The sequence below is a fragment of the Amphibalanus amphitrite genome, unplaced genomic scaffold, assembly GCF_019059575.1.
Source record: "Amphibalanus amphitrite isolate SeventyFive unplaced genomic scaffold, NRLGWU_Aamphi_draft 000356F_arrow, whole genome shotgun sequence".
Taxonomy (NCBI): Eukaryota; Metazoa; Arthropoda; class Thecostraca; order Balanomorpha; family Balanidae; genus Amphibalanus; species Amphibalanus amphitrite.
Genome location: NW_024881850.1, coordinates 402248 through 428868, shown reverse-complemented (window position 1 = coordinate 428868; position 26621 = coordinate 402248). Strand labels below are relative to the sequence as shown.

The following is a 26621-nucleotide window of genomic DNA, read 5'->3' as shown; positions in this document are numbered from 1 at the left end:
GGCTCTTCCGGAGAGTATGGTGGTAGCCGGAAGCTAGCCATGGGCCGATGAGTTGACTCGGAGGCTGAAGCTGGAACGCTGGCTGGGTCTTGAGCTGCGGCGCCGGACTGTGCGCTGTCCGCGGGCATGACGCCGTGGGTAGCGCGTGGCTGGACGGACGGTCTGTGACAATCTATTGATCTGTGGCTGATCTATTAGAGTGTCCGTCCGAGAGCCGTACGACGGCTGACAGAGCCTGGGGTCGCGAACTGGTGTGGTAACCGTTACGCCCACCTGGGACGCCCGAGTCGGTACGGCACTTGCGGTGTCGTAACCGGATCGGCGGGAACCAGCAGAACGCTGTTGGACCGGCGGTGAAAGTCGGAACCGAGCACTCGCCCACCAGTGGGGCGTCTGGTCGAGCAGGTCTACCCGCTAAGGCAGCCTGAGCACGAACCAGTGGCAGGGTCCGATCAATGACCGTGGTCCGACCAGGGTGTCAGCGCAATGGCCAGTCGGAGGCGTCTTTAAGGGCGCAGAAGCCCACCTCGGTCGACTGTGGCCGGTGCAACCTAGTCAGGTCGTTTGTGTGAATCTCCGTGTTCTTCCCTCGCCTCAGAGTAGCCGCTCTTCTCCAAATGCCCGAGCCGTTTTCTATGTGTATTGTCTTGTAGCGAACAGCAGAGTCGAGAAACGAATTGACAATGTCGCCGAAAACCGCGGTCACATGCTGGCCGTCCCTAGTGCTACCAATATGCCCGCAGGCGCGGCGAGAGACAAGCTTAACGTATGAGTCACCGTCCGGCTGCCGGGAGAGCCCCTACCGCGACCTTTGCTCACAGGCATGACGTCACGACAATGGGTTCGTAAACGTACGGGCAGCGGCCGCCTCAGGGGTGCCGCCGTGACCTTTGCACGATATGTTCTAAAGCGTATGGCACAGCGGTTACTAGGAAGGTTGAGGCCAGCGGCAGGCCGGTTTACAAATAACAAACAAACTTGACGCGCAATTGACAACAGGTAACAGATTGATTAATAAAGCGGCGACAATATAAATGAAAATGACAACATGAAATGACAAATCGCATAGATGATAAATCGCATAGATGATAAATCGCATAGATGATCCCTACAGTACGAAAATGACAACATGAAATGACAAATCGCATAGATGATAAATCGCATAGATGATAAATCGCATAGATGATCCCTACAGTTTACACTCAACACTGTTATTTAATTTGCTTTTAATGTACCGTTACCAGCTCAAAAGTGTTAATCATATCGAAAGCTGAGCTTTCTAATAGCCAATCAATGTTAAACACGATTGCTTTATAAAAATGTTAAGGTGTAGCAAGCGATTGTCCAAAGTTGTCCAAAGCCTGTTGTCATTGTCCAACCGAATTCCGAATTGGACATTGGACAAAATCGGAATTCCGAAGATTCAAGTTCCGATTGACACCACTAGACCTGACCGGTAATGGTCAAGTTGCATACCTATCTGTCGATCCGTATCGTCGAGCCAAAAACAACTAAGGTGTTTTCATCGCTCTAGCATGCCTCTATCAAGTTATTCGCGAAAACAGTCAGAATATACCATTGGTGACCTGAGATGACCTCAGGGGTATAAAAAGGGGTCACGGGTGCCATTTTCATATTCAGTGTGTCAAAGAAACTAGTGATTCAGTGTTTTAGAGTGCTTATAATGACTTCCGTCTAAAAAGGCGACTTTCAATTTTATCCCATCGACTTATATACTGGGGAGATCGCAAAATTGACGACCTTAGGCCATCGATATCAAAATTCCAAGATACCTACACATTTTGTACTGCTCTTATCAATCTCTGAAAGTTTCAAAGCGATCGGTCACTCGGTGTAGCTTTGGCAGACATTGAAACTTGTTAATGACCTGACCTGGTGACCTGACCTTAAGTGACCTGGGTCTGAAATTTTCACAACATAAGTAGAATAGATGTATGATAAGGGCGCCGCCGTTTTTTAGATATTCGCGAAAAACCGTAGGGGGGGGGTGTTCCAACGCCCGTCCTTCCTTGTGGAGCGCCGCCGCTTTTGGCACTCACCTGTTCATACATCTTTTCCGTGACGGCACGTGACCTCACCTCAGAAAAGGGTAGAATGCAGTGGCGGATCCAGGGGGGGGGGGCTGCGGGGGCTGGCAGCCCCCACCCAAGGAAAACTGGCGCCACTGCGCCGAAGGCGCAGTGGCGCCAATTTTCAATTCGCAACTCATCGGAGTGCCGCATACTAGGACTAGGATGCAAAAATCAGTCGAATAACGTCGTTTCAGTACGCTCCGCACCGATATTTCCAATCGTGTGGTGTCACTGTACATACTGATCCTGGGCGCCTCTTGTCAGGGCCACTGGGCGCCAATATTTCAGCGCCAATACGATGCGACTATGGCGCCCATCCGGGGCGTGGCGCCCAATTATGACCTGCAGCCCCTCCCCAGTGAAAATCCTGGATCCGCCACTGGTAGAATGCGCCAATTTTGAGACCTCCCGATTATAAGACAATGGGAGAAACTTTAAATGCGTCTGTTTTGGAAGAACGCCGTTCTAGACACTCGACAATCGGGCTACGGGTAAATGACACTGAATTGGAAAATTGCACCTCTCTCTGACCCATCCCTATGTCACCGAGATCATCTCTGGTCACTGAAACGTCCAAAGCGGACATCCGTTTATGACATCATCTTGCTTTCAGATCATGCCCCCCCCCCCCCGCCAAAATCGAATCACTCCGCCACTGGATCTGTGTTCCCAATTGCACTAATTATAGAGTGGACTGGTAAGGTAGTACCGCAACTGATAAACACATACGTCATAGGCACTAGGCAGCTTAGGGATAAGCACTGTAACAGCGATACAAAATACACATATTAACCCGCGCACCGACGGGGGGGCGGATATCCGCCCCCCCCCCCTGAGGTTTTTCGCGCATAGCGGGAAAACCGCGGCGCGTAGCGCCGCGAAATTTGGTATGACTATTCCCTCATCAATTTTACACATGGTGTGCGAGTTTGAACCTCCTAACTTTTAAGGTCAGGTCACCAGGTCACTTTGAATGACCCAACCTCAAGTCACTTTTTTGCAACTTTGTCACCGTGCCAGAGCTACAGTAGATGTCGGAGGCCTTTGAAAGTCGCAGGATGTTATTAGGTCATTAGTAGCTACAATTTGTATATCTCGGAATTTTGATGTCGGTGACCTAAGGTCAGGTCAATTTCGCGACCTCGCCATTATAAGTCAATGGGGGAAAAATCAACTCCCTGTTTTTACCACTAAAACGGGTCGGAATGGCCCCATATACCACACATGACTTCACATACGATCAAACTTCACTACCTTGAGGTCTGTTTTGCTGTTGGGCAGCTGTAAGGTCATGTGACGTCATCAAAGGTCACCAAAGGTTTTTTTGCCAATAACTCCTTACAGGAACAAGATACAGCCGCGCGGATGGTCTCATTGTGTTCAGCTCGTCAAGACGCATCGAATGATATACATGATGACCTCGAGGTCACGTGACCTGAGGTCAACCTTTGACCTTGACCTTTCGAGGTCAACATATATATCATTCGATGCGGATTGACGAGAGGATCACGATGATGCCCTTAGTTTGTTCCTATCTTGACTACTTCGAAAGTTATTCGAGAAAAACCCTCTCCATATCTAGCGCCGCCATTTTGACTTTTTCGACTCCTGTGACGTCATCTTTGACCTGACCTGAAAATGACCTTAGTAAAAATTGTAGACCTTGTCCGTGCGTATCCGATGCCGTTTACCGCTTGTCGCTATCTTGCTTCGTTCTCGAGATCTCAGGGGGGGCGGTCATCCGCCCCCCCCCCGTCGGTACTAAGTTGGCGCAGACCCCCGTCGGTGCGCGGGTTAAAAATTGGGCACAGGGGTGGAGAATTAGGGGTTTTGGGGGTGCTCGAGCACCCCCTGAAAATCAAAAGTCACAATATAATATTGCTCCGGGGGTCCTTAAATTACGTCAGAGACACAAACTGCTTTGCGTAATTTGCAAGGAGAGTGATTCTGCTGAGAAAACGTACCTATATGTGCTTTTCTACGCAAGAATTCGTCGCTTCCATTCGCCAGGTGCTAGAAAAGCACCCCCTGGGATTATGACAATTCTCCGCTCCTGATTGGGCACCATCAACAAACTTTCCCTTTATGTTAGAGGAAACGAAGATCCTTCCTTCATATGGATTTGGCAGCCTTCAGCAAAAACATCTTGCTGCTTAGAGGCGACGGGCTCATTTGTTGTCCGACGGCTAATTAGGAAGGTTAGTAATCAATACAGTCAAAAGATGGCTAACTAATGGTGTATCATGTCGTTTTCCTTGTGTCATAATAATTGAAGGTGTAAGCTACGGGGATCATTTGATTAGTTAATTGTATTGAGCAGTGGTACGTCTTTTTCGCGCCATTTCTGGCTCACGCTTATAATACTTATGTTTTATTATATGTCTATTTTTCATTTAAAAATATCGTGTTTTCATCCCTTTAATGATGTATCACTTTTCAGGAAATTAATTATCATAAGTAGAAAATACTTGTAGTTGTTTAATTTTGTAATAGAAAACCTACTTCAACTTATATTGGTCTTTGTTCAGCAGTTGCCCGCACTTAGTTTCTTTTGGATAGTCAGGTGAAGTGTAATCTGAAAGTCATGACTAGAATGGCAAAAGCAAGGAACTGCCACCACTTATCAATTTTCATCAATAATTATAGGATTGGGGTTGCCACGCTATTAAAGTAACTGTAACATTAACATTCTCCAATCCCCATCAACCCTTGGCTGCACTGATGCAAATGAAACAGTAAAATGATTGGATTCAGGGTTGTTTGTGTTTTTGTCAATTTTTGTTCCCAAGCTGAGTTGGAAGAATGTTGAGTCATTGTTGACCACCTTAGAGAGCTTTGGAGTTGGACTGTGTTTTTCTGACTATAGTCTGATTATTTAAGCCTGTCTCAATCAGTTAAAATGCTCTAACGGAAAGCGGATGTTAAGGCCATATACATTTAATACTGTCAAGCTTAACTTTTTACCTTAATCTTGCATTTACTTTTGACTCTATTCCTCGCAATAGGTTGACTCGTGCCTTACTTATTTGGGTACTAAAAGCGATCAGAGCAGACAGGCTTAAAATACCTGACTACTATGTATTTCAGACCCCGTGAGACCCTGTTTTTCGGCGATAATTTCTTCAATTTTTGTCCAATTAGCTTGAAATTTTGGCAGACGATGTTTCAGCTCAAGCGCCAATTTTTGTCAATATGGTCTTTTAACAAAATATCAAAATTTAGAGCACTTGTCGTTGCCTCGTAATGTTAAAATCGGCTCCGTAAATCCGTCAGTGGAGTAGAGGCTATCCGTACGTAGGCGTGACGTCACAAACACGTGACCATCAAGCTCCGCCCTCCCGGCGGACGGGGCGGTGACCTTGGCCGGTCAGTCGGCTGCGTGGAGCGGGCGGGGCAGTAGCTGTCGCACCGGGGCGGCTCGCATGGAACGTAGCTGCCGTGCAGTTGTCGTTGCAGCCGTAACTTCATCGAATGAGCTAAATAGCGCGCATAAGTAACGCACTAGCTGAAGCCCTCGACTTTGTATTTATCACAAATGTTCGTACACCTTGTTTAGTCACAAAAATATATATTTCCAAACAAGATTCGGGGCTTGTGAAAAACGCTCATAACAGACGCTGTTGATTTCAAATGCTTGCGTAAAATTATGTATCGCGTCAGACTACCTCCAAATTGCAAAATAGAATCACCATTAATAGGATGCAGTTTATGTGTTTGATATATTAAATTTGATTAGAAATGTATGCCGGCGTGATCGATTTATATCATCCCGGTGCAGCATAAGCATTGAACACCTTCAGGAATCAGGACTAATCCATATTATCATCGACTTAGGTTGAGGAGGTCGCCGGACTAACTTTACTCCCAGATCTTGTGTGTTGAAATGCAAACATGAAAAGTAAAAGCCTAGAGATAGTTACCTCACCATTGAGGACGTACCTACTGTTACATAAGTTTTACAAAAAGATACGTGTTTCTTGCTGATCGCTCTCGTGAAGTGCACAACGTCCGCCTGCCACATTCCTACTTCTTTCTGTGCAAACAATATAACACACACATGACATTCTACCATACGACACATAACGCTTCTGCCCCACCCGGCGCCCCGCACCGCTTCACGAATCACGAATACGGTCGTCTCGCTGGAGCGATGCCCCAGGCAATGGCCGTGTCCGAGACTCCATCCTACTTTGTTGCTTTCTGCGCCTTCCTCAGAAACATTTACTGACGCTGCCAAATATATCACTATTTTTGGGTCATGCAGAGGCTTACGCATGATCATATAGGTAATTGCGTAGTGTCTAGTGACCTGACCCAACCTGACGATGTGATAGGTGCAACTCCGGCTTAAATAAATGTTCAGAGTCCAAGAGTTGTCTATCTTTCCTTCTACGGCCGGTTCCGTTCCAAAAGATCCTACCTTGATTCTGATCATTCAGAATATTCGGAAAGAGGACACCAAATGCCCTCGAACGGATAATTTTTTGGCTTTCGTCCCGAAACAACCTTGCCAGTTTCACTTGTCTCCAGTATGTGGTCCCGCTGCGACCTCTCCGCGGTGCTGACACCGACTGAAGCGGCATAGACCCATCGCGGTCACGGCCAGTGGGCGGAGTCAAGTTGAGCACGGCGTAACGTGATTGGCCAGCGCTCCTATCCAATCCGGTGCGGTAGCGAGCGAGCCTCTATCCGGGTGGAAAAACTGATTAACATTACGAGCCAACGACAAGTGCTCTAAATTTTGATATTTTGTTAAGAGACCATATTGACAAAAATTGGCGCTTGAGCTGAAACATCGTCTGCCGAAATTCCAAGCGAATTGGACAAAAATTGAAGAAATTATCGCCGAAAAACAGGGTCTCATGGGGTCTGAAATGCATAGTAGGTACAGATGAGATGAGACAGTTAACAGGAAATTTAGGACAAATTTGTGTGAAGGCAGACTTCAACCAGGGTTAATGAAATAAACACAACCACACTTAACTTGGCATAGCCTGTGTTTCACCCTCTGCAGATGTTTAAAAAAAGTATCGAAGATAAAGGCTTACCTGCAATTGATATTTGTTTGGCTATGTGTGGCAGGAATAGCCCAGTCTGTGCAAGAAGTTGTGACCAGTTGAAGGCAGCAGAGTGGAACAGATGGTGTCTAATATTAATGTGTTTAATATGCTTTGGCCTTCAAATTATCATGGGTTGAAAGTTGACAATACTTGTGTCAGTGAAACTTCTTGTCCAGACACCATTGGTTTTGATCCTTGAATGGTACCAATCAAGTTTCTGAACTTGTGTTTAGTTAGTGATTTGCCAGGTCTTGAAAGGCATACAGCCCAGAACAGTATCTGAACTTGGAATATCAACCTGTTTTGACTGATTTTTGCATAGTTCACAGGTTTACACATAATTTAACAAAGCATAATCATCAGCAATGACCACACCCTCCAGAAGGCGGCTGATGAGGGACTTTAAAAGGTGAGATAGACTGGTCATACATCTCTCCAAGAATGCATACTCCTTTGTACCAATTTTTGTTGATGCTGAGTATCAAACAAAATTGGTACAAAATTGATCTTTAGTGAGCTGTTTAGAGTCCTTTGTTTGAATAAAAATCAAAGTGGTGAATGTTAATGACACATTACCTTTATACAAGATTTTTTGCTGTTAACATTGCAATGCACCTTGTTTTATGTTGAAGTAACTATATGCTCAGGATAAGTTTCTTTCAAATGCCTGTCATGAGGAAGATGTGTACTGTTTGTGTTTCAGGTATTGTATTTTCTGCTACATTTATATCACATCACACATGATATATTTCCTCACCTGCCCTATGTTTCTCAGGTTACAGGAGGACCCTCCTCAAGGGGTTAGTGCTGCACCTTCAGACAACAACATTATGATCTGGAATGCTGTTATTTTTGGGTAAGCACACAAATTGGTTGTATTATGCAGTCCATTTTTAAGTCTACTGTATTTCAGATCCCTTAGGGAACCAATCACAGACTTCTATAGAGAAGTCTGTGAACCAATATATTAGATTCTAAGTGCAGTCCAGTGGTTATAATTAAACTGTTTTGTTGTTTGTTTGTTTGTTGGGGGCTAAGGGGCCCGCCGACTGCGAGGTCATTTTTTGCCCATGTATTGACTTTCTTTTAACTTCCCTGTGTATTGAAGGAAACATTAGATATGTTCAAGTTAAGATTAATGGGAAGTATTCAAATTCCCAAGTCAAACGTTTCCATCACAGCCGGACATTGGCAAAATCGGGTCTGAAAAATGGGATTATGGTTTAGTGCTCCTCTGCGGCAGGGACGTTAGGGGTAGGAGAGGTGATTGGATAAAGTTCATTGGGAGCTCGAGAATGGCTATAAGAGACTGGGGAAGACGCCTCCTAAACAGCTGAATGTAGGACTAGTGCCATTTAAATATGCATGATGGTTGCTACGTAAAAGCTTGCAACCTTGAGAGAAACAAAGGTACAATGGTTTCAACACTGACTTCCATAGCTGGGAACCTATTTGAACAGCCATATGCTTTTAACTTTTTGCATCCAGTTCTAGTAGACATGGGGAATTTTGCATTGAAATTGAATTTTGGGTCCAATTTTATTCTACCGTCGCTTTTTTCAAGGCATTCGCATTTTCCTTTGAACTGCTCAATTTGTATTCACAGCAACCACAAAATATTTTACCTTCAGGTATGGGTAAATATTATAATGAGTTATAAAAAGGTTAGGTATCACCACCCATCATGCACGGAGTGCTAAGTCTGCCCTAACATGATCATCGTTGCAGACCTCACGATACTCCGTTCGAAGACGGAACTTTCAAGCTGACCATGGAATTCACCGAGGAATATCCCAACAAGCCGCCTCTGGTGCGCTTCCTCTCCAAGATGTTTCATCCGAACGTGTACGCGGATGGTGGCATCTGCTTGGACATACTCCAGAACAGATGGAGTCCAACTTACGACGTATCCGCCATCTTGACGTCAATTCAGGTGAGCTGTTAGTGCACATCTACCTTTGTTTGATGTGTTTGAAGAATGCCCGTGACATAGCAAATTTTCTCAGCTCATAAATCGTTTGCGGATTTTCACATCAGAGTGAATTTCACCTGCTTCGCACCTCGTAGTTGATTGTTTCTTTGATGACGAATGTTTTTGATGACGAATCAAAATTTGATATTCGAAGTCACCTTTTTGTAGAAAAGTCTGAATATTTGTTAGTTACCTTAGGATTTAAAGGTCGGGTACTACTCTCAGTTCACAATTGCCATTTTAGTTTTGAGAAAAGTTCATCTCAGTGATCCTATTCTGCCGATGTGATGAATCAAGGACGAAGGAGCCTTTTCCGCTCCAGTCCTCAGACCTCGGTTTTATCGCTCCTTACCGTATGACCGAATCACTTATCTTCCCAGCGCACTGGTCAATCAGTTGGGATCTCGTCCTCAAACAACTGCATTCAAAATGCCTCCTAGTATCCCACATGCATAACTCATCCCTTACGCCGTAGACTCGGTATATTGACCGTCTCTCTGTTACTCTGTCGTCAGTCGCTGTTGGACGAGCCGAATCCCAACTCTCCGGCCAACTCGCTGGCCGCGCAGCTTTACCAGGAGAATCGGCGCGAGTACGAGAAGCGCGTCGCTGCCATCGTCGAGCAGTCGTGGCTGAACTTCTCCGAGGAGGATGACGGTGGTGCCGGAGGTAGCGAAGAAGCACCAGCCACCTAGCAGCTACCCACCTCCTAGCCCCGTCTGTCCTGCTGTGATGTGAGGCAGCGGTGGCGCCCGGCCGTGCGGCTGATGATCGCCTACAGTCGGAGGCGCGGCGGCGCTGGCCTCGGTAGCCCTGCGGCCCTGTTTGTTTACTATAGGTTTATGTCCAATTTGGTACGCGCTATGTAGCGCTCCTCGGTGATTTGTCGCGCTTGTGACTAAGGCAGAGGCAGCTGCTCATGGCCCGGGGTAGGGGGCGCTCCTGGCCGCCTTCTGGGCCGGGGTCGGATGCGGAGAGTTGCTGCCCGCAAGGTGCGCCGGGAACCCCGCCCGAGGGTCGACGCGTAACTGGTCTTTGCCCGTGTTTGTGTCGCTCGGTTATGAACGTGTCCTGCGAGTCAATCGTCCGTTGGAACTTTTAATCGTGCGAATCTCGCCCTCTGCGCCGCGCGCTCTCGTGTTTGCTAAGTCCGGCCCCATTTCAATCCTTCTCGTGGTCCCCTTCTAATTCGATTAACTACTTGTAATGCACTCTTCGTGTCATGGAAATGCATTGTCAAGCCTAAGCTCGTTTCTTCATGTTGGTGGTGGTCTTGAGAATCTGGGATGTTCGCAGTGCGCTGGGACTCGCTGGGTTTGGGGTTGGCCCGACATCCAGATAAGAAAAGAAGCAGGAAAACAGATAAAATTCGACAAGTGCCAAGGTCACAGGGTAACTCCACCAAAATGGATTACCTCTGTGGCTCGAACAGGTTTATTCATACCCGCCCCTCCCCCTCCCAGACAGGAAGTCTTTGTCTCCATTGGGCTATTTAGGGGCTTTCCTATCGATTTAAATTCTTGTTTCGGGAGCAGAACATTCCGCCAAAGATTAATATTCGCAAACCATCCATCTTTCACCGACGTTCAAGCGAGATCTTCTGGGGACATATCCTCGTACACCTCGATGCACAGCGCACACATTTCTGAACTGCTTCATTACTAAATCGCACCGTCAATACTTTGCCAGACGTTGCTGAAGATTCCCTCCAAAACAACCATTTTTTTCAGACACGCAGTGCCTAAGCCGTGTATTTAGAGCCACAAACGTGCAGGTACAATGGCCTTCAAGATGAACCCAATAACATGATACACGATAGTCGGCTGTAGTCGGTCGGCCGTAGTCTCGCTCGGCGCGGCGGATACAGAAACGAAGCACAGAACTCGCCGAAACCATGGGCGAACATCAACTACGAACACACACCAATGACCGGCTCTTGGATGACTGGGCCATGTCCCTCTGATCGGATGTAGCGCGGGCCGGGCCAGTTTATCTCGGGGAATGCGGCAGGCGGGGCGTCGCTTCACTCAAAACGGTCTTCCTGATGGCGTTACTCAGTCGCGGCGCCGCGAAGTTGGAGAGCGCGAGCTGCCGTTCCGGCGCGGAGAGCGCGAGCTCCTCCTCGGCGAGCGAGAGGCAGCGCGCTTCGGGGTGCGAGACCTAAAACACGACAAGCGATATCAGTCAACTAGTCCAACGAAGAGCCAAAACGCGTAAACACGTGCAAATCGAGAATAGAAATGCGACGTTAAAAGGCTCCAGTCAGCTTTTTCAGGAAGGTTTCTCGGGACAAGCGGCAAATTGATAGCGTGAAAGATTATCAGATGAGCATCACCGGTAGGGAAGGCGTGGGGGAAACTGCGTAGTAAATGTCGAAGTTCTGACGATGACTACGAACGCAATGTCTGTGGATCACCGAAACGTTCAGCAGCGCCCATTGACAGTCGCAGAGAGGCCAGGTCCTCACCTGGAGCGGTCACGGGAGCGGCTGCGCGAGTAGGAGCGGCTCGGAGACCTCCTGCTCCTCTTGGTGGGCGTGCGCGAGCGAGAGCGACGGTCACGGCTGCGGGATCTGGAAAAAGACCTAACATTGGGAGAAATGAATGCCCGTCTCTAGACAAAGAGCAACGGTATGTATAGTGCTGTGCGCAGTAAGGGGATGGGGCACAAACGGATTCTTCAACAGGTAACATCAGGGTAAATACTATGTAAGTCGGTAAAGGGCGTGTCGGTAGGGCGTGCTCATTGCATACAAGCGACGACTACACTCACGAAATACGTGAATGATACACACGAGATAGTCAAAACGTACACATCGCGTGGGCGAATACGTTCCCGAGTACACAGGGTCAATGTTACCGTCAGCCTAGTTGGCACTCATGCCAGCTGACACGTCATAAGTGTGACAGGTAGAGGAGGTCATAATATGCATACGCACCACACAGTACGTTCATGACGACGATGTGTTGATGGTATCTCGTGAACAAACGACAGTTATGTTGTGAGCTTGAACAAAGCGTCCGGCCAAACACTTGTGGTGCAAAAGCATCGATTCACTTGGCCGATACTGCTAAATGGTTGAAGCATTACAAAGGAAGCAGGGTGTGTGTCAGGCAAAAGGTAAGTACAGGTTCATGGGAGATACAGCGAACCCGTCATTGGCCAAGTCCTCAGCAATGATCTCACCAGAACATGCTTCCAGCATTTTATGCAACGATTTTCACTTCCATTTGCCTACGTCGACTTCATTTATATTTCGTCTCTTGGAAGCACGTTAGCTTTGAATTATACTGAGGACCGAAAAGCCTAAGCTTCTTCATTTTTTCATTGTTTGCCAATGACGGGTTGACCACTGCTCACTTGTGACACATTTAGGACGAAGGGCGTCATAGTGTGGTGTGGGGACTCGCGCGCACGGCATACCTGCCCGGCGGAGGGCTCTCACGAGGGAGTCGTCCACGCAGGCCGGGCGGGCGGGCAGAGTGCAGCTGGCGGCGGGTTGTCGGGCGGCCGCTGGTCGACGCTCCGCAGGGCGGCGGCCGCCCGCACAGGGACCGGACGAAGTAGTCGCACGTGCACAACACACGTGAGGAAGACTCGCAAATTGGCGGCCGGCCGACCGCCGGCGATGCCGCAGCGCGTGGTGGGTGTTACATGTCGCGTTTGAAGTGATCGAATAAGTTCAAGGACAAACTAGAAGACCGTGAATGTCCTGTAAAGGTAAGAAATCCCAATGGCCACGACAAACACTCCTGGGTACATGCCAGCGTCTTTCGATGCCTAAATTGGGTGCGTAAATAAAACGGTTCAGACAGAAACATTTCAGTGCATTTTAGATAAAGTGGGCATGTGATAGAAGTGAAGAACGACTCCCGTAACAAATAAAGGTAAAAATGAATAGGGACCTTCATAACGCATTGGTGGATAAGGATATCGAACAGTGTCAAAAACGGCTTCCAACATAAAAGCTGAATGTTGATAGCTGATCAATTTTTATCCGTCTTCACATTGTGTATGCGAAGCATCTCATAGCAAGAGGCAACTGCATCCAATGTCCATACTTATGAAGAGGAAACTGACAAACAAGATGAAATTGCTTAAGTATCAGGCATTTAAAAACCAGCAAGCTGAAAATACGAATTGCATCAGACTTATTCCGAATACTTAGCAACAATATACGAACTGTTGTGCAATGCTTAGTTTTGGGCGATTCAAAGCGAACAGGCAACTCACACAATTTTGTCTAAATCCGAGCAATCAAGGGATCAAGCAATCAATGAAAATGAAGAAAATGGTGTTACTTTTCAGTCATACTAAACGCCGAAAGCATCTCCGGGTCACAGACATTTCAATGACTATTCGAGAGACAAGTTAATGATAAGAACTGATAGCATATCGACATTCACGCCATGGAAACCAACCTATCACCTAACGAACGACAAGCGCGGGCCATTTTCACCTGCGCACAGCTAAAGCCAAGCTTTGAAGGAGTAGCTTCGAAAAGAATGATAATAAGAAAGATGATAACGTGAGGATTACATTGCCTTGTGGCATATAGCACGTTTTGTTGATGAATTCAATTGAAATAAAACACCAATGAAGGAAAGGATGTTTTGGCAATCAAAAGTAATTAACGACACCTAAACATTTCGAAGTCTAATAGAGTTGGAAGTTGGAACTACCGTCGCTAGCAGGAGGCATATAGTCATTGAATAGGTGTTTGGAATAATCTTTAAAATACACAAAAAATCTCATCCAGCGGCTTACCTTCAAGGAATAAGGAAGGAGAAAAGGTCTTCTCGGAGATATGGGTAAGCACAACCAGTACCTTGCAGTTCAAAATCAAAAAGAAAACACTAAACTAAACGATTAGGCACTCGAAATAATGGAAAATATCAATAAACGATGGAAATTTGTGATAAATTAAAATAAATAAACAATAGTGACCCTTGAGGAATTTTGCTACGAACAAAAAATCCTAAATGAGCCTGAAACAAATTGAAAAGCAGACAGACCAACCACCTCACATTGTGCATGCGCAAACTTTGCCTACGACCTAACACCGCTGCCATTCATCGAGACCAAAAACCCCTCCTGTTCGGAGCCCTTTATCGCACTACGGGAGGGTCCCTGTCCGCCGTCTCACCGCCGTGCTGTGGCGGCCCGATGACGCTCAAAGTCAGACGGACGGACGGACGGACGGACGGTCTGGTGGCTGTCCAGTGTCTGCGCAGACCGGCTACCGGCCGGTCGGGTGGAAGGAGCGGCGCGCGCGCGCGGGCGGGGGTGGTGTGCTAAGGCGCAGGCGGGGACGATGTGCCGTCGCAGCTGGGCCACAGACACGCAATCATCCCCTACGGAGCGCCAGAGCAGAGCGTCAGGTCAGCTGCGGCGCGTGCGGCGCCCGGGGCAGCGTCCCGCAGCAGTCACACACCAGGGAACCGAGGACTGACCTGCGGATGGGCCGCTTGTTGCGACAGTCGTAGGAGTAGTGCCCGCTCTCGCCACAGTCGTAGCAGCGGTCGGCCGGGTCCCAGCCGCGCCCGTAGCGGCCCGAGCCCACCGTGGGCCGCCAGCTGCCGCCACGGTTCCGTGTGCGTCCGGTCGACATCTCCACGGTAATGCGCCGGTTACAGACAGTCCTGCGCACAGCGGTCACGGTCAACAAAGGTGGCCGACAAAACACCTCGAGGATTTCGATATTTCCCCAGTAACAGACCATCCTGTGAGCAGTTAGCACAAGTTAAGTAGTCAGCTGCGACAATAAAGTGATAAAATGTTTGGTATTCACATAAATATGGCTTGTATTAAATGCATCCCATTTACATTTATCAAATGGCCTCACCTTCCATCTAGACCCCGGACAGAGTCTCTGGCATCTCTGGGATCTTCAAACTCCACAAACGCGAAGCCCGGCGGGTTTCGCGCTACCCATACGTTCTTCAGCGGCCCATAATAAGAGAATGCGTCCTCCAACTCAGTCTGAGATGCATTGCTTCCTATGAATAATTTAAAGAGAGGGGTAAGACGGGAAAATAATTAGTTTTGCCAGAGAGTACCAAGCCACTGAAAAGAATAAACAAAAACAAAAAGTTATTATTGGGAGAGAGAATTTAAAAGATCTTTATGATGATGTGCATGGATTTTAGTTGAATCGAAGCCCTAAGAGGATCCATGGAAACAGCCAATCTACTTAAAAATAAAATTTTATGTCTTTTCACAAGCTTTTGCTTGATTGTTAACCCAGGCACCGACGGGGGTCTGCGCCAACTTCGCACCGACGGGGGGGGGCGGATGACCGCCCCCCCCCTGAAATCTCGAGAACGAAGCAAGATAGCGACAAGCGGTAAACGGCATCGGATACGCACGGTCAAGATCTACAATTTTTACTAAGGTCATTTTCAGGTCAGGTCAAAGATGACGTCACAGGGGTCGAAAAAGTCAAAATGGCGGCGCTAGATATGGAGAGTTTTTCTCGAATAACTTTCGAATTAGTCAAGATATGAACAAACTAAGGGCATCATCGTGATCCTCTCGTCAATCCGCATCGAATGATATATATGTTGACCTCGAAAGGTCAAGGTCAAAGGTTGCCCTCAGGTCACGTGACCTCGAGGCCATCATGTATATCATTCGATGCGTCTTGACGAGCTGAACACAATGAGACCATCCACGCGTCTGTATCTTGTTCCTGTACGGAGTTATTGGCCAAAAACCTTTGGTGACCTTTGATGACGTCACATGACCTCACAGCTGCCCAACAGCAAAACAGACCTCAAGGTAGTGAAGGTTGATCGTATATGAAGTCATGTATGGTATATGGGGCCATTCCGACCCGTTTTAGTGGCAAAAACAGGGAGTTGATTTTTTCCCCAATTGACTTATAATGGGGAGGTCGTAAAATTGACCTGACCTTAGGTCACCGATATCAAAATTCCGAGATATACAAATTGTAGCTACTAATGACCTAATAACATCCTGCGACTTTCAAAGGCCTCCGACATCTACTGTAGCTCTGGCACGGTGACAAAGTTGCAAAAAAGTGACTTGAGGTTGGGTCATTCAAAGTGACCTGGTGACCTGACCTTAAAAGGTAGGAGGTTCAAACTTGCACACCATGTGTAAAATTGATGAGGGAATAGTCGTACCAAATTTGGCGGCGTAGCGCCGCGGTTTTCCCGCTATTCGCGAAAAACCTCAGAGGGGGGCGGATATCCGCCCCCCCCCCCCGTCGGTGCGCGGGTTAAGCATACGAGTATCCTTCACACATAGAACCTTCAATCTGGCACAACCTCCTGTGCTTATGTACGAAAATATGAATAAGATTGCCAGTAAAAAAAAACAACAACAACAATAAGAACAGTGAAAATGTGAAAGCTTCACTTTAATGCAAGTACAAATTAATCATTGGTGCATGATTCATCAGTCTATCAAGTGTAACCAATGACCACGTTGGTTGCTCAGGTACTCTGGCAAATAATGGTGGACCAGCCCCTGTCACTCACCTAGATCCCCCACATACACCTTGCAGTCAGATGGTCCCCTGGAGTGGGACATGGCTACTGCTCCTGAAAAGATGTCATTCAGCTCAGTCTTCTATACAATAATAGCTTACAGTTTACAGAATAATTGCCCCAGCTTTATACCTATGGTATTTAAAATGGCAAATATGCATCCTTGGTTGCAAAAACAAGTGCGAAGCCTGCTTTATGACTACCCAAGGATCTCGATTCTTGGTGCAAGACTGAGTGCTGCTGCTTTATTTGGGCTGCACAAGATTGGGCAGTTGATGTCAGATGGTGTTATATGATAGGCAGTTTGATATTGAATTTCCACCGACCCATGCTGCTTGCTAGTGCTACTTATATCTCACATATCATGCTCCTGATTACAGCAGTTTGGACCTTCTCGAAGATGCCTGACCCTTTATACCGCTACCAGTGAAAAGTAAATGTTGTTTACTTTAAGGTTTCAGTAGGTAGGTGTTAAATTGAGTTATGTATGATTTGCCACTATGTTTTAATAAAAAGGTTGAATTTGCTTTCACTATCAAATGGTTTAGAAAAATAGCCAAAGGCCAGTAATATACTATGCTTGGAATTCAGGTTGAGTGATAACATTAAAGGAAATAGTTCACTTTTTAACATGGGTTTTGAACTGGAATAGCAGTTCCGTAGCCTGGGCTGAGACGAGCATAAATCAGGAGCTTTTACAGCCCAACGATCACCCTAGGCAAAGATATTCTATTTCTCGTCCCGAAAAAGGTGTCGATGTGTGCCTTGCATATATTCGCATCCAGTATGAAAAGAGCATGGGTACCGAAAATTCTTCAGAAACTAGAGAAATTATCTACGAGAACTCTAGAGAAATTCTCGTACTGATCAATAAGGACATTCAGCAGCAGCAGATCGCCCAAATGCCGGTGGCCGCGATAATTTCTCTAGTTTCTGAAGAATTTTCGGGACCCATGCTCTTTTCATACTGGATCGCCTGTGCCTTACAGAAACTGAAAAGTTCTTCCTATATCAAAATATAGAAAATAATCTTTTGTTATAAATAGGTTTTATTTTCTTTGCTGATCATTTTGAACATAAAAAATCATAAATCCATTGCAAAAAAAATAATTTCGTGAAAGTGAACTATTTCCTTTAAGCAGTGAAATCATATGAAATTATATCGTGCAGTGAGGTCAAATCCCTCATTTGCACCCTGGGCTCAGTCAAAACTGAATAAAAACCACACCATATTGTCACAATCCATGTATCAACCTAGACAATTGTTCATACAATCATCTAATGCTAAAAAACAATCAGGTACAATACAAACAGAAATAAACAAACCTAATCTAACCTGAACTAACCTTACCTACTTACCTACTACAGCCTACACCTATAACCTACCAACCTACCAAATTACCAACCTTCTGCAACCCACCCTAAACCTAACCTACAACCAGGTAAGATTACCATACCAGGTAAGATTACAACCTAAATCTACTTATATACCACATAACCTTGCCTGATTCAAAGAGTGGTTGGGTGTAACTTATAAATGTTTTATGTAAAAAGTATCATATGTATCTATGTGTGATCTCACTTTTTTACCTTAGAAGGATGTGCTCTTTCTTTTCATGATTTTGTTTTGTGAATTTCTCCAGTATTAAAAGAACGCAAAGGGGGAAACGACCTGCAGTGATGTTTTTCACATGCAAAAAGAGCTATAACAATAGAAAGCCAAGTGGTTATCACCCAGCAGAATGCTGCCTAATGTTTCAACATCAGTTTTAAAGGTGGAATCTGAAGACAAGGCACCCATGGGGAGATTTGATCAAAGATCTTGAAATTTGTATGACAGAATCACATGACAACTAGCCTGTTAAAGGCATAGAGAGTGGGAGAATATCCCAATAATCATGCAACTAAAAATACCCCCTGGCGCCATTTACAGATTCCACCGTCGTAACAAACAGGCTATGGGTATAAGGCCAATCCAAAAAGAAGACATTCATGTCTCAGACCAAGAAGTACTGGACATTTTGAAAATGTATATAAATATAATATGTTTGTTGATTAAGTAAACTATTGCTTGAACTCCATAAAATCAAACACAGGGGAGCAATGCCGCTTCAACCCTATTGGCCGTAGTGTCTAACGGTGGCGGCCATATTGCGCAGACCAGAAACCGGCTGCCGCCTGTGTTGAGGAATAGGGAATTCGGGACCTCGATTTACGTTTGCGGCCGCCGTATCCGTTACGTTCAAGTTACGTAGATACGGAAACCGGCATCTTACGCAGAATTGAGTGGGGAACACGATCGTATCTTCAGAATTCTTCAAATTCACTTGCCTGACCTACATTTGCCCCGGCCGAGGGGGTTGATTGAACCCACCTCGCTAATGCACCGCTAATTAAACTAGAATTAAGCGGTTAAGTGGTCGTATGCGGCAAAGTATAATGCAGAGTGACTGGTAGGAACCCGCTGTAAGGGTCTCAGGTCAACCGGTGACCTCTGAGGTCAGGTCAAGTGATCTAAGGCACGGGTTCGGTTTTTGGTAAATAACTTCGCCAAAAATGGCCGTAGAGCCGCGATTTTGGCATCATCGTGTTCAGCTAGCTCAGGCGCATCGAGTGATATACTTTTTGTTCGGGTCAGGTCAACTTAGGGTGTTGACCTCAGGTCAAGGTCAGGTCAGCACCCCCAGGTCACGAGGTTGGTCGAAAGAGGTCATGTCGCATATCATTCGATTCGGCAGGTCTTCCTGAGTCCATTGGTGGCTCTCCCGACTCGCTAGCTCAATTTGATCGGGAGTTATTGAAGAAAAATGGTGACCCTTGTGACGTCACAAATGACGTCACGCAAGGGCAACATTGCAAATATGAAGCATAGAACCTTGCAAAGAGTGCATGAAATCATGATTTTATATGCTTGAGATAGTTTCAGATCATTCTCGGCGCCAAAATAACAATTTTCATATTTCCCCATTGACTTATAAGGGTTTAGCGTATTAGTTCCTTATAGCTGATGATTTTTTAGGATTTCATCTTGTTCTCCACTCAATTCTGCGTAAGATGCCGGGTTCCGTGTCCACATAGCTTGAGCGTAACGGATGCAGCGACCGCAAACGTAAATAGAGGTCCCGAATTCCCTATTCCCCAGCACAGGCGGCGGCCGCTTTCTGGTCTGCGCAACATGGCGGCACCGTTGGACACCATTTGGCGGCCGATGCGCATTCCACATTATAGAGTTCAGTGAAATCAAAATACATGATATTTAAAATTGTAGCCAAACACGGCGCACAGATGTACCTAATAATCAAACTTACAGAACGACAAACGTTGATCAAATGTTTCCCCCAAAGTGGAGGAAACGTCTGAAAGCAAAATATAATCGGGCTTGAAAAGGAACAATGAGTAAAATAATTCTCGAAATCACAGTATCCTTCTGTCCCTTCAGGAAGTCAAAAAATGAAACGCCGGAAATGAACGTTATCGACGAGAAGCTTCCACATTCATCTGCTACCATATCCATCAACAAAATAAAGGGAAGCCTCCGGCATCAAAGGTAATTCGGAAGATTTGAAATCCGGAATCCCGGGCTGCTGGGGGTTGCTGGGGGCGGGGGCGCGATCCCTACAAAATACAGATAGCTGGGGGGGGGGGGGGGGCTGGGGGCATGCCTTCCAAACTCCAAACAGAGGGTCTCAGACTTTCAATTTCCGAAAACGTGTCAGATTTCGCTTTCTTCTATTTGGCCTTCCCTGCAGTAGTCCGCCAATGCCGGCAACGTTACGGTCCAAACTCCATAGACAAGCGGACATACGGTTTTACAAGAGTTAGGCGACGAAATACTCAGAGGTCGACAAATTTCATGGAGTTTCTCCGACTACCGGCCAATTTTCTCCAGCCTTTTCTTCGACGATTGTGAGAAATGATGATTTTGGATACCTATCCACCACGCTAGAACGCAACCCAAAACACTGGTAGGGGTGTACGGCAGTCATACACAAATGACAGGAGTCTCATGAGTCGGAACAAGTATACAAATGTAATCCACATTAGCCTGATCCACGGAACCCGGCTCCCCCCCCCCCCCCCCCGTTCCGCCACCTATGGGCATATGACATCGATGGCCCCACTCCAGCCCCACACACCGCGCCAACGCCGCACGGGCCTTGACGCCGCACCAGGGCCCGCCGCCGCCGCCGCCGCCGCCGCACCACGCACGCATTACGCAAGCGCTGGAAGAGTTCAATAGATGGCGACACGCTCGTCCCGCACGGGCAGCACACGCACAACGTGCCGCACCGGCCGCCCAAACATGGCGCTTTCAATTGCTTCCAACTCATATAATTTCCCGTTCTTGAGACTTTTCTTCGTATTTGAAGAGAATCCTTTAGATATAACAAAAAACGTCGCCAGAAATAGCGACTATTATTGATAATTCTCAACTATTATCTCTTAAGTCTCAAGATTTGGCAGCCGAAGAAAACAAAGGGCTCGACAAAAACACCACTTTCTCCGACTGCCAATAAGAGCGATATTTGGTTATGAACTGGTAGGAAAACAGACCTAATAGGCACAGAGCTGCTTCTGACCGGATCAGACCAGCTCTGACTAGGGAGAAAGTGGAGAAATGGAAGAAAACTGTGATCACTAAATTATTATTCGTGCTGTTGCTACTTGCTAGTCTATGACAGAGGTGCATGAATGTATCTGAACAAAACAATGTTGACTTTGCTAATCTAAGAATGTCTTCCGTGATTTTCTTCTTTTGGTGCTTTTCGCTCGTATATTTTTCTCTGACTAGGGTCAGATGGTCAGAGATTTTGTCGACCTCTGGAAATACTCAGCTTAATTATTAACCCGCGCCCTGCTGGGGGGGGGTGTTTGAACACCCCCCCCCCTTGTGGTTTTTCGTGAAAATCTCAAAAACGGCGGCGCGGAGCGCCGCCGTTTTTGGTACACCTTATCATACATCAATTCTACACATGTTGTGAAAATTTCAGACCAAGGTCATTGAAGGTCAGGTCACCAGGTCACTTGAAGTGACCTCACCTCATAAAAACTTTCAATGTCTGTCATAGCTACACCGAGTGACCGATCGCTTTGAAACTTTCAGCGATTGCTAAGAGCAATAGCATGTACAAAATGTATATCTCAGAATTTCGATATCGATGACCTAAGGTCAGGTCAATTTTGCGACCTCGCCATTATAAGTCAATGGGAGAAAATTGAAATGCGCCTCTTTTGGATGCAAGACATTATAAACACTCCCAAACACCGAATTACAAGTGGTTTAGACACACTGAACATGAAAATGGTGTCCGTGACCCTTGTTTATGCCCTGAGGTCATCTTAGGTCACGAATGGTATCTAACAGTTTTTCGCAAATAACTTTTGATAGAGGCATGCTAGAGCGATGAAAACGCCTTAGATGTGTTCAGCTCGACGATACGGATCGACTGATATGCAACATGACCCTTTCCGGTCAGGTCATGACCTTGACCTGAGGTCAAATTTTCAAGTTGACCTTTCAAGGTCAAGTTATAGTTCATTCGATGCGTCTTGACGAGAGGAACACGATGCCGGTAAAAGAAAGCTCGTACAAGACTTGGGTCAAAAGTTATTGCAGAAAAACTGTTTTCGAAAAAATCGGCTATTTTTGCAGTTTTTGCCCCCTGCAGGCAAAACCGTTGACGTTAGGTCAAATCTGAGAGAATTACTCAGAAAGGGCGTTAATAGGGCTATCGAATGCGCTTTTCCGCGGCGCTGTAGCTCTATTGGTTCCCGAGTTATGCGTTGGCTTCTTGGAAATTTTCGACATTCGACCTGGAAATCGGCGAAATTTTGCCTTCAATGACCTCTGGTGACCTGACCTTTGACCTGACCAAAAAATTGACTAAAGTGATTTCGTCATTATTTTTGACGCTCTTTCGAACGCCGCCTTCCGCGTATCGCTACGTGGCCCAGGAGCCGAGTTACAAGGGGGGGTGTTCAAACACCCCCCCCAGCAGGGCGTGGAAATCCAGGACCCCCAGCCGGGCGCGGGTTAAGTAATGGGCACCATTAGGTAGGCCATACAATTTTCTGTAGTACCGCATAGTCGCTGCAGTCAAAGGTGTTCTGGTTTTTATGCTATATGCCAAAGAATTTTTGCGTGTAATCACCGGTGACACGACATATTTCTGCTTTATTGGGTTGGGCGGTGAAGTTGATGACGTGATCACAATGAAAATGGCTTAGTTTTGTAGAACATTGAATTCTGATTCCGGCACGACTCTCGCTAGTCCATTTTTTATTATAAATAAACCATTAATTGCGGTACAAAGTCAAAACTAGCCCGAAACGGCGCCCGCAGCGGCCGTTAGCACAGCGGCCTTATGGTAAACAGGTTAGTTCACATTCCCGCCGCTATGCGAGTGGCGGCGGCGCCACCTGTCCTCATGTCCGCCTTGGACCGTAACGAAACTAATCCTGATTTTAGTCCACTAAAACTTATTAGGTTTCTAGCCTATTGGCTTTCCTTTGATGCTTTCTTATTAGTTCATTTGCCTAGGATGAAAGCGACACTGGAGTCTGGACACATTCGGAACGCCGGGGATGGATGGTGACGAATCTTGGGTGGTGACTGGGTGGTACCACTACTGGTGCCTACTGCCTACCGTACTCTTTGCTTGCCTCCCTAGTCCCTTCACCCTTGCATTCCACTATCTAATACACTTACAGCCACGGGCCCACGGGGCTGGCCTTTTAGATATATCTGAAGGAGTTGTGAAAGGACCCGGCGACACTCGACATTCTGACATTGTCTAATGCTTGACAATGCAAGACAAGACCCATCGCTCTACTACAGGGCATTTCGATTTTCGAATGATAAATACAAATACAATAAAAAGATCACTAGCATTGCACCTGATCGAAAATATTAAAGGCTCTAAAAATCGCGAGAACTTCAGATAACTTTGTATGGCAAACCTTCGACACATAGTACTACTATGGGACGATGGTTCAATCACAATAGAATGGGACAGATAGACAGACTTATCTATAAACAACCCTTGATGCTTGAGCATTGAAAAATGTCCCTCGGTCAAAGAAAATCCTGTTACAGTCGTAGGTCGTATACCAATTACTAAGCGTCATGCAAATAATGGGGACACTATAAAAGTCGAGCCTAGGAAACATATACATCGTTTATTTTCTTAAATACTTCAAACAAGAATTAGTCGGGGAACAATAACGTGAAAACCGGTTACCACACGAGTTAAGGCACAGCAATCACTCAGGGCGGGCTGTTGCCTACGAAACCGCAACGACACACAACACGGCACATCAATTGTGAGGTGGACTCTAAAATTATCCATGGCAACAGCAGCGCCCTAGCAAAGATGGGGGTGACTAGATTAGGTTCGACAAAACAACTGTCTAGTCTGCCAGGCTTCGCAGGGAGAGGCCGGCCTTCACACTGCTATCTCCAGAGCTGCTATCGCCACACTCGGAGACAATGCATTTTAAAAGTGTATCAACTTCATTCACGGTACACGACACAATTCCGTCCAGACAGCGTTTTAGGTGAAACGAACGTTTACTACGCGAGACCATCATGTGCTCAACAAAGTAGCGACGTGAGTCAAACTTATAACAACGAAAGAAATATTGAGTGGTAACGATAAAAGAGAAGTCCACGAAATGCGACTTGTGCAGATTATGCAGGGTGACAATATTCACAATAACCAGTCCCAACGAGTTATCTCAGCAAAAATAATTCTGCTTATCGTCAACGGTTTATACTTCATATACGCGGTAACGGCAATCCAAATACGAGCATGTCTGAAAGACTTGCCCTCCCTGGTAGGTATTTGGAAGACACCGAGTTCCAACCATTGAAACGGTAAGAGTAAGTAGCAACGTTACTTTTCCCCGTCATAAAATCAACTGCAGTCAGCCTGGCTGCGTCACAGGCAAAATACCGGCAAGTTTTACAGAACTCCAACTTCGATAAGTATTGTCCACCACGTTATTTGCTTGATTGACCTGCCAACTGAGGTAGTTGACAGGTCAACCAGTCACCGTAACGCACTGAAGGCCAAAGGAGACCATATATCCGACTGGTATCGAGTCAGCTCTCACCCTGTGAACATTATGTAACAATGCCTTGGTTCCAGTCAGTCTAGTCATTCAGTAACATGAGATTCAACCCCGGCCATAGCATCCAGGCTCTTTCCGCGCGCTCTGTCTGCGGTAGGGCCGTTCTGCGTGCACTGCCAACAGCAGGACTATTTTACGCGCACCGTTTGCGGCAGGACCGTTCTTACGGCCGCCACGAGCGGTCATCCTCGTCGTCAGCATCGTCTCCCTCGTCGTCCTCGAAGTCGGAGAGGTTGGTCGGAGACTCCGCGGGGTCAGTGTCCACTGCCTGGTCGGCGCCGGTGTCCATTTCGACAGTCTGTCAAACAGTGGATGGTGTGGAGGTGTAAACGAGCGGCCTCAGTCCTAAAATACTTTGTTAAAGTAATCGTTGGTTAATTAGAGCCGTGCACAAATATCTTTGCTTGCACGTCACCCACACGAAAAATAAATAAATCGAAGAAAAACACGACGTAATATATTTCTGGCAAAATAATTCCACTTATCAGTAAGAGATAATTGATTCTTATCGAATGACCAATCCATCCTCACAGTCGACGACTAGCCATCTCCGGACTACCATACACACCTCGTCACGCACCTGCACGACATCAGCGGCCGCCTTCGCCGCTGCTGCTGTCGCCGAGAGCGGCCAGCCGAGGGTGAGCCGGTGCACGCCCACGGTGGCGCCCCCTGCCAGCGCGGCCTCCGCCTGCCGCCTGGTACCGAAGGTCACCGCCAGGGCGGCGCCAGTGTCGCCGGCCGGCCGGCAGTCGGTCACCTCGCCGAACCTCTGTTGGAAGGGGAAGGAATGAGAGGGAAGGGGTCAAATAACATCTCAGCAGCTAAAATAGTCTCAGTAGAATGAACACTTAGGACGACCAAACGGGAACAAACATGAACGAATGCGAACAAAGTGAGATCTAGTAAAAATGCTGAAGTCGAATCCACAGCAAGAATCTGTTAGTTCAATGGATATGCAGTAAACTAAGACATTTAGACAGCGAACTCGAAAACAGCAGAGTGTCCATCACGTAAGCCCTAGCCTTGAACACTGACCGACCCACCAGCAAACTCAGGCATCGCCTCTTCTCACCGTTAGATGGGCGACGGTGCCCGCCCGGCCGACCGCGGCGAAGTCTGAGACAATGAGGGTGGTCGGTCGCCGGTCAATGGATGAGAACCGACCGGGGACGGCGCCGCGGCCGGCACCACCTCGCCCGCGACCACGCGCCCTGCGAAGGGGCAGTGGTCAGAATATGTCCGAAGTGGTACTAATAGATATTTGAACAAGGTTAGTGTACGCTAGCCAGCTCAATAAACAAAAGCAGCCAGTACCGTACAAATGTACAAGGCTTTCGTTTACCAGTAACCACGAAACCACCCAAGTATACCACGACTTACGATATTATCCAGCGATAATAAGACATTCAAACTTGACAGCCAGCCTCCGAGTTGCGTTCACACGGAGTAACTGTCACGGCCCTGTCTGAGCATCCCCGTCTTACCTGGCGCCCCTGCCGCGGCCTCGGGTCGGCACGGCGGCCTGTCGGAGGCGGGACAGCCGCTGCTGTAGCTCCTCCGTCTCCGCTCCAGCCATCTGCCTCTGGTATAAGGCGAGCTCCAGGTCTAATACCTCTCGCTCGGTCTGGGGAGGGAGACAGCAGGTCAGGCAACTACCTCTGGCATAGGGCTAGCTAGAGGTCCAATGCTTCCCGTTCAGTCTAGGAAGAAGGGAAGTAATTCCTTTGATAGGTAGACGGCGGTCTCCTTTGATGGGCGTAACTCGCAGTCCAAGATCAGCTGAACATAATTATGTAGGAAACTGAAAGTGTCTGAACGTTAATGTCGCTTTCCTATTTTTGCTGTA

General features: G+C 46.9%; 3 protein-coding genes across 6 annotated transcripts; 1 reads left to right on the top strand and 2 right to left on the bottom strand.

Annotated features, from left to right (window-relative positions):
• Positions 1-4211: 4211 nt before the first annotated feature.
• On the top strand, positions 4212-10371 carry LOC122389377 (ubiquitin-conjugating enzyme E2-17 kDa-like). Its single transcript, XM_043381309.1, has 5 exons — positions 4212-4291; positions 7476-7562; positions 7929-8009; positions 8882-9086; positions 9641-10371. Exons 2-5 carry the CDS (start codon positions 7519-7521, stop codon positions 9818-9820), a joined length of 510 nt encoding a protein of 169 aa, XP_043237244.1. The 5' UTR covers positions 4212-4291; positions 7476-7518; the 3' UTR covers positions 9821-10371.
• Positions 10372-10838: 467 nt separating this feature from the next.
• On the bottom strand, positions 10839-20135 carry LOC122389376 (serine/arginine-rich splicing factor 3-like). 4 transcript variants are annotated; one of them, XR_006257967.1, is made up of 8 exons: positions 19948-20135; positions 16631-16693; positions 14971-15124; positions 14579-14767; positions 14272-14479; positions 12549-12837; positions 11593-11697; positions 10839-11285 (listed from the first exon to the last, which is right to left on the bottom strand). XR_006257967.1 is itself a non-coding variant. In XM_043381306.1 (7 exons), exons 3-7 carry the CDS (start codon positions 16680-16682, stop codon positions 11180-11182), a joined length of 618 nt encoding a protein of 205 aa, XP_043237241.1. In that variant the 5' UTR covers positions 16683-16693; positions 18006-18008; positions 19948-20123; the 3' UTR covers positions 10841-11179. The 4 variants fall into 4 exon arrangements, 3 of the variants coding, with proteins under 3 accessions (XP_043237241.1, XP_043237242.1, XP_043237240.1); XM_043381306.1 differs by lacking the exons at positions 12549-12837; positions 14272-14479 and adding an exon at positions 18006-18008 and having other exon boundaries at positions 10841-11285; positions 11593-11709; positions 19948-20123; XM_043381307.1 differs by lacking the exons at positions 12549-12837; positions 14272-14479 and having other exon boundaries at positions 10842-11285.
• A 3663-nt stretch (positions 20136-23798) lies between these two features.
• LOC122389375 (RNA-binding protein 26-like) lies at positions 23799-26395 on the bottom strand. The gene is made up of 4 exons (XM_043381304.1): positions 26260-26395; positions 25848-25986; positions 25353-25544; positions 23799-25070 (listed from the first exon to the last, which is right to left on the bottom strand). The coding sequence occupies exons 1-4, from the start codon at positions 26349-26351 to the stop codon at positions 24936-24938; spliced, it is 558 nt and encodes a 185-aa protein (XP_043237239.1). The 5' UTR covers positions 26352-26395; the 3' UTR covers positions 23799-24935.
• Between the last annotated feature and the right edge of the window lie 226 nt (positions 26396-26621).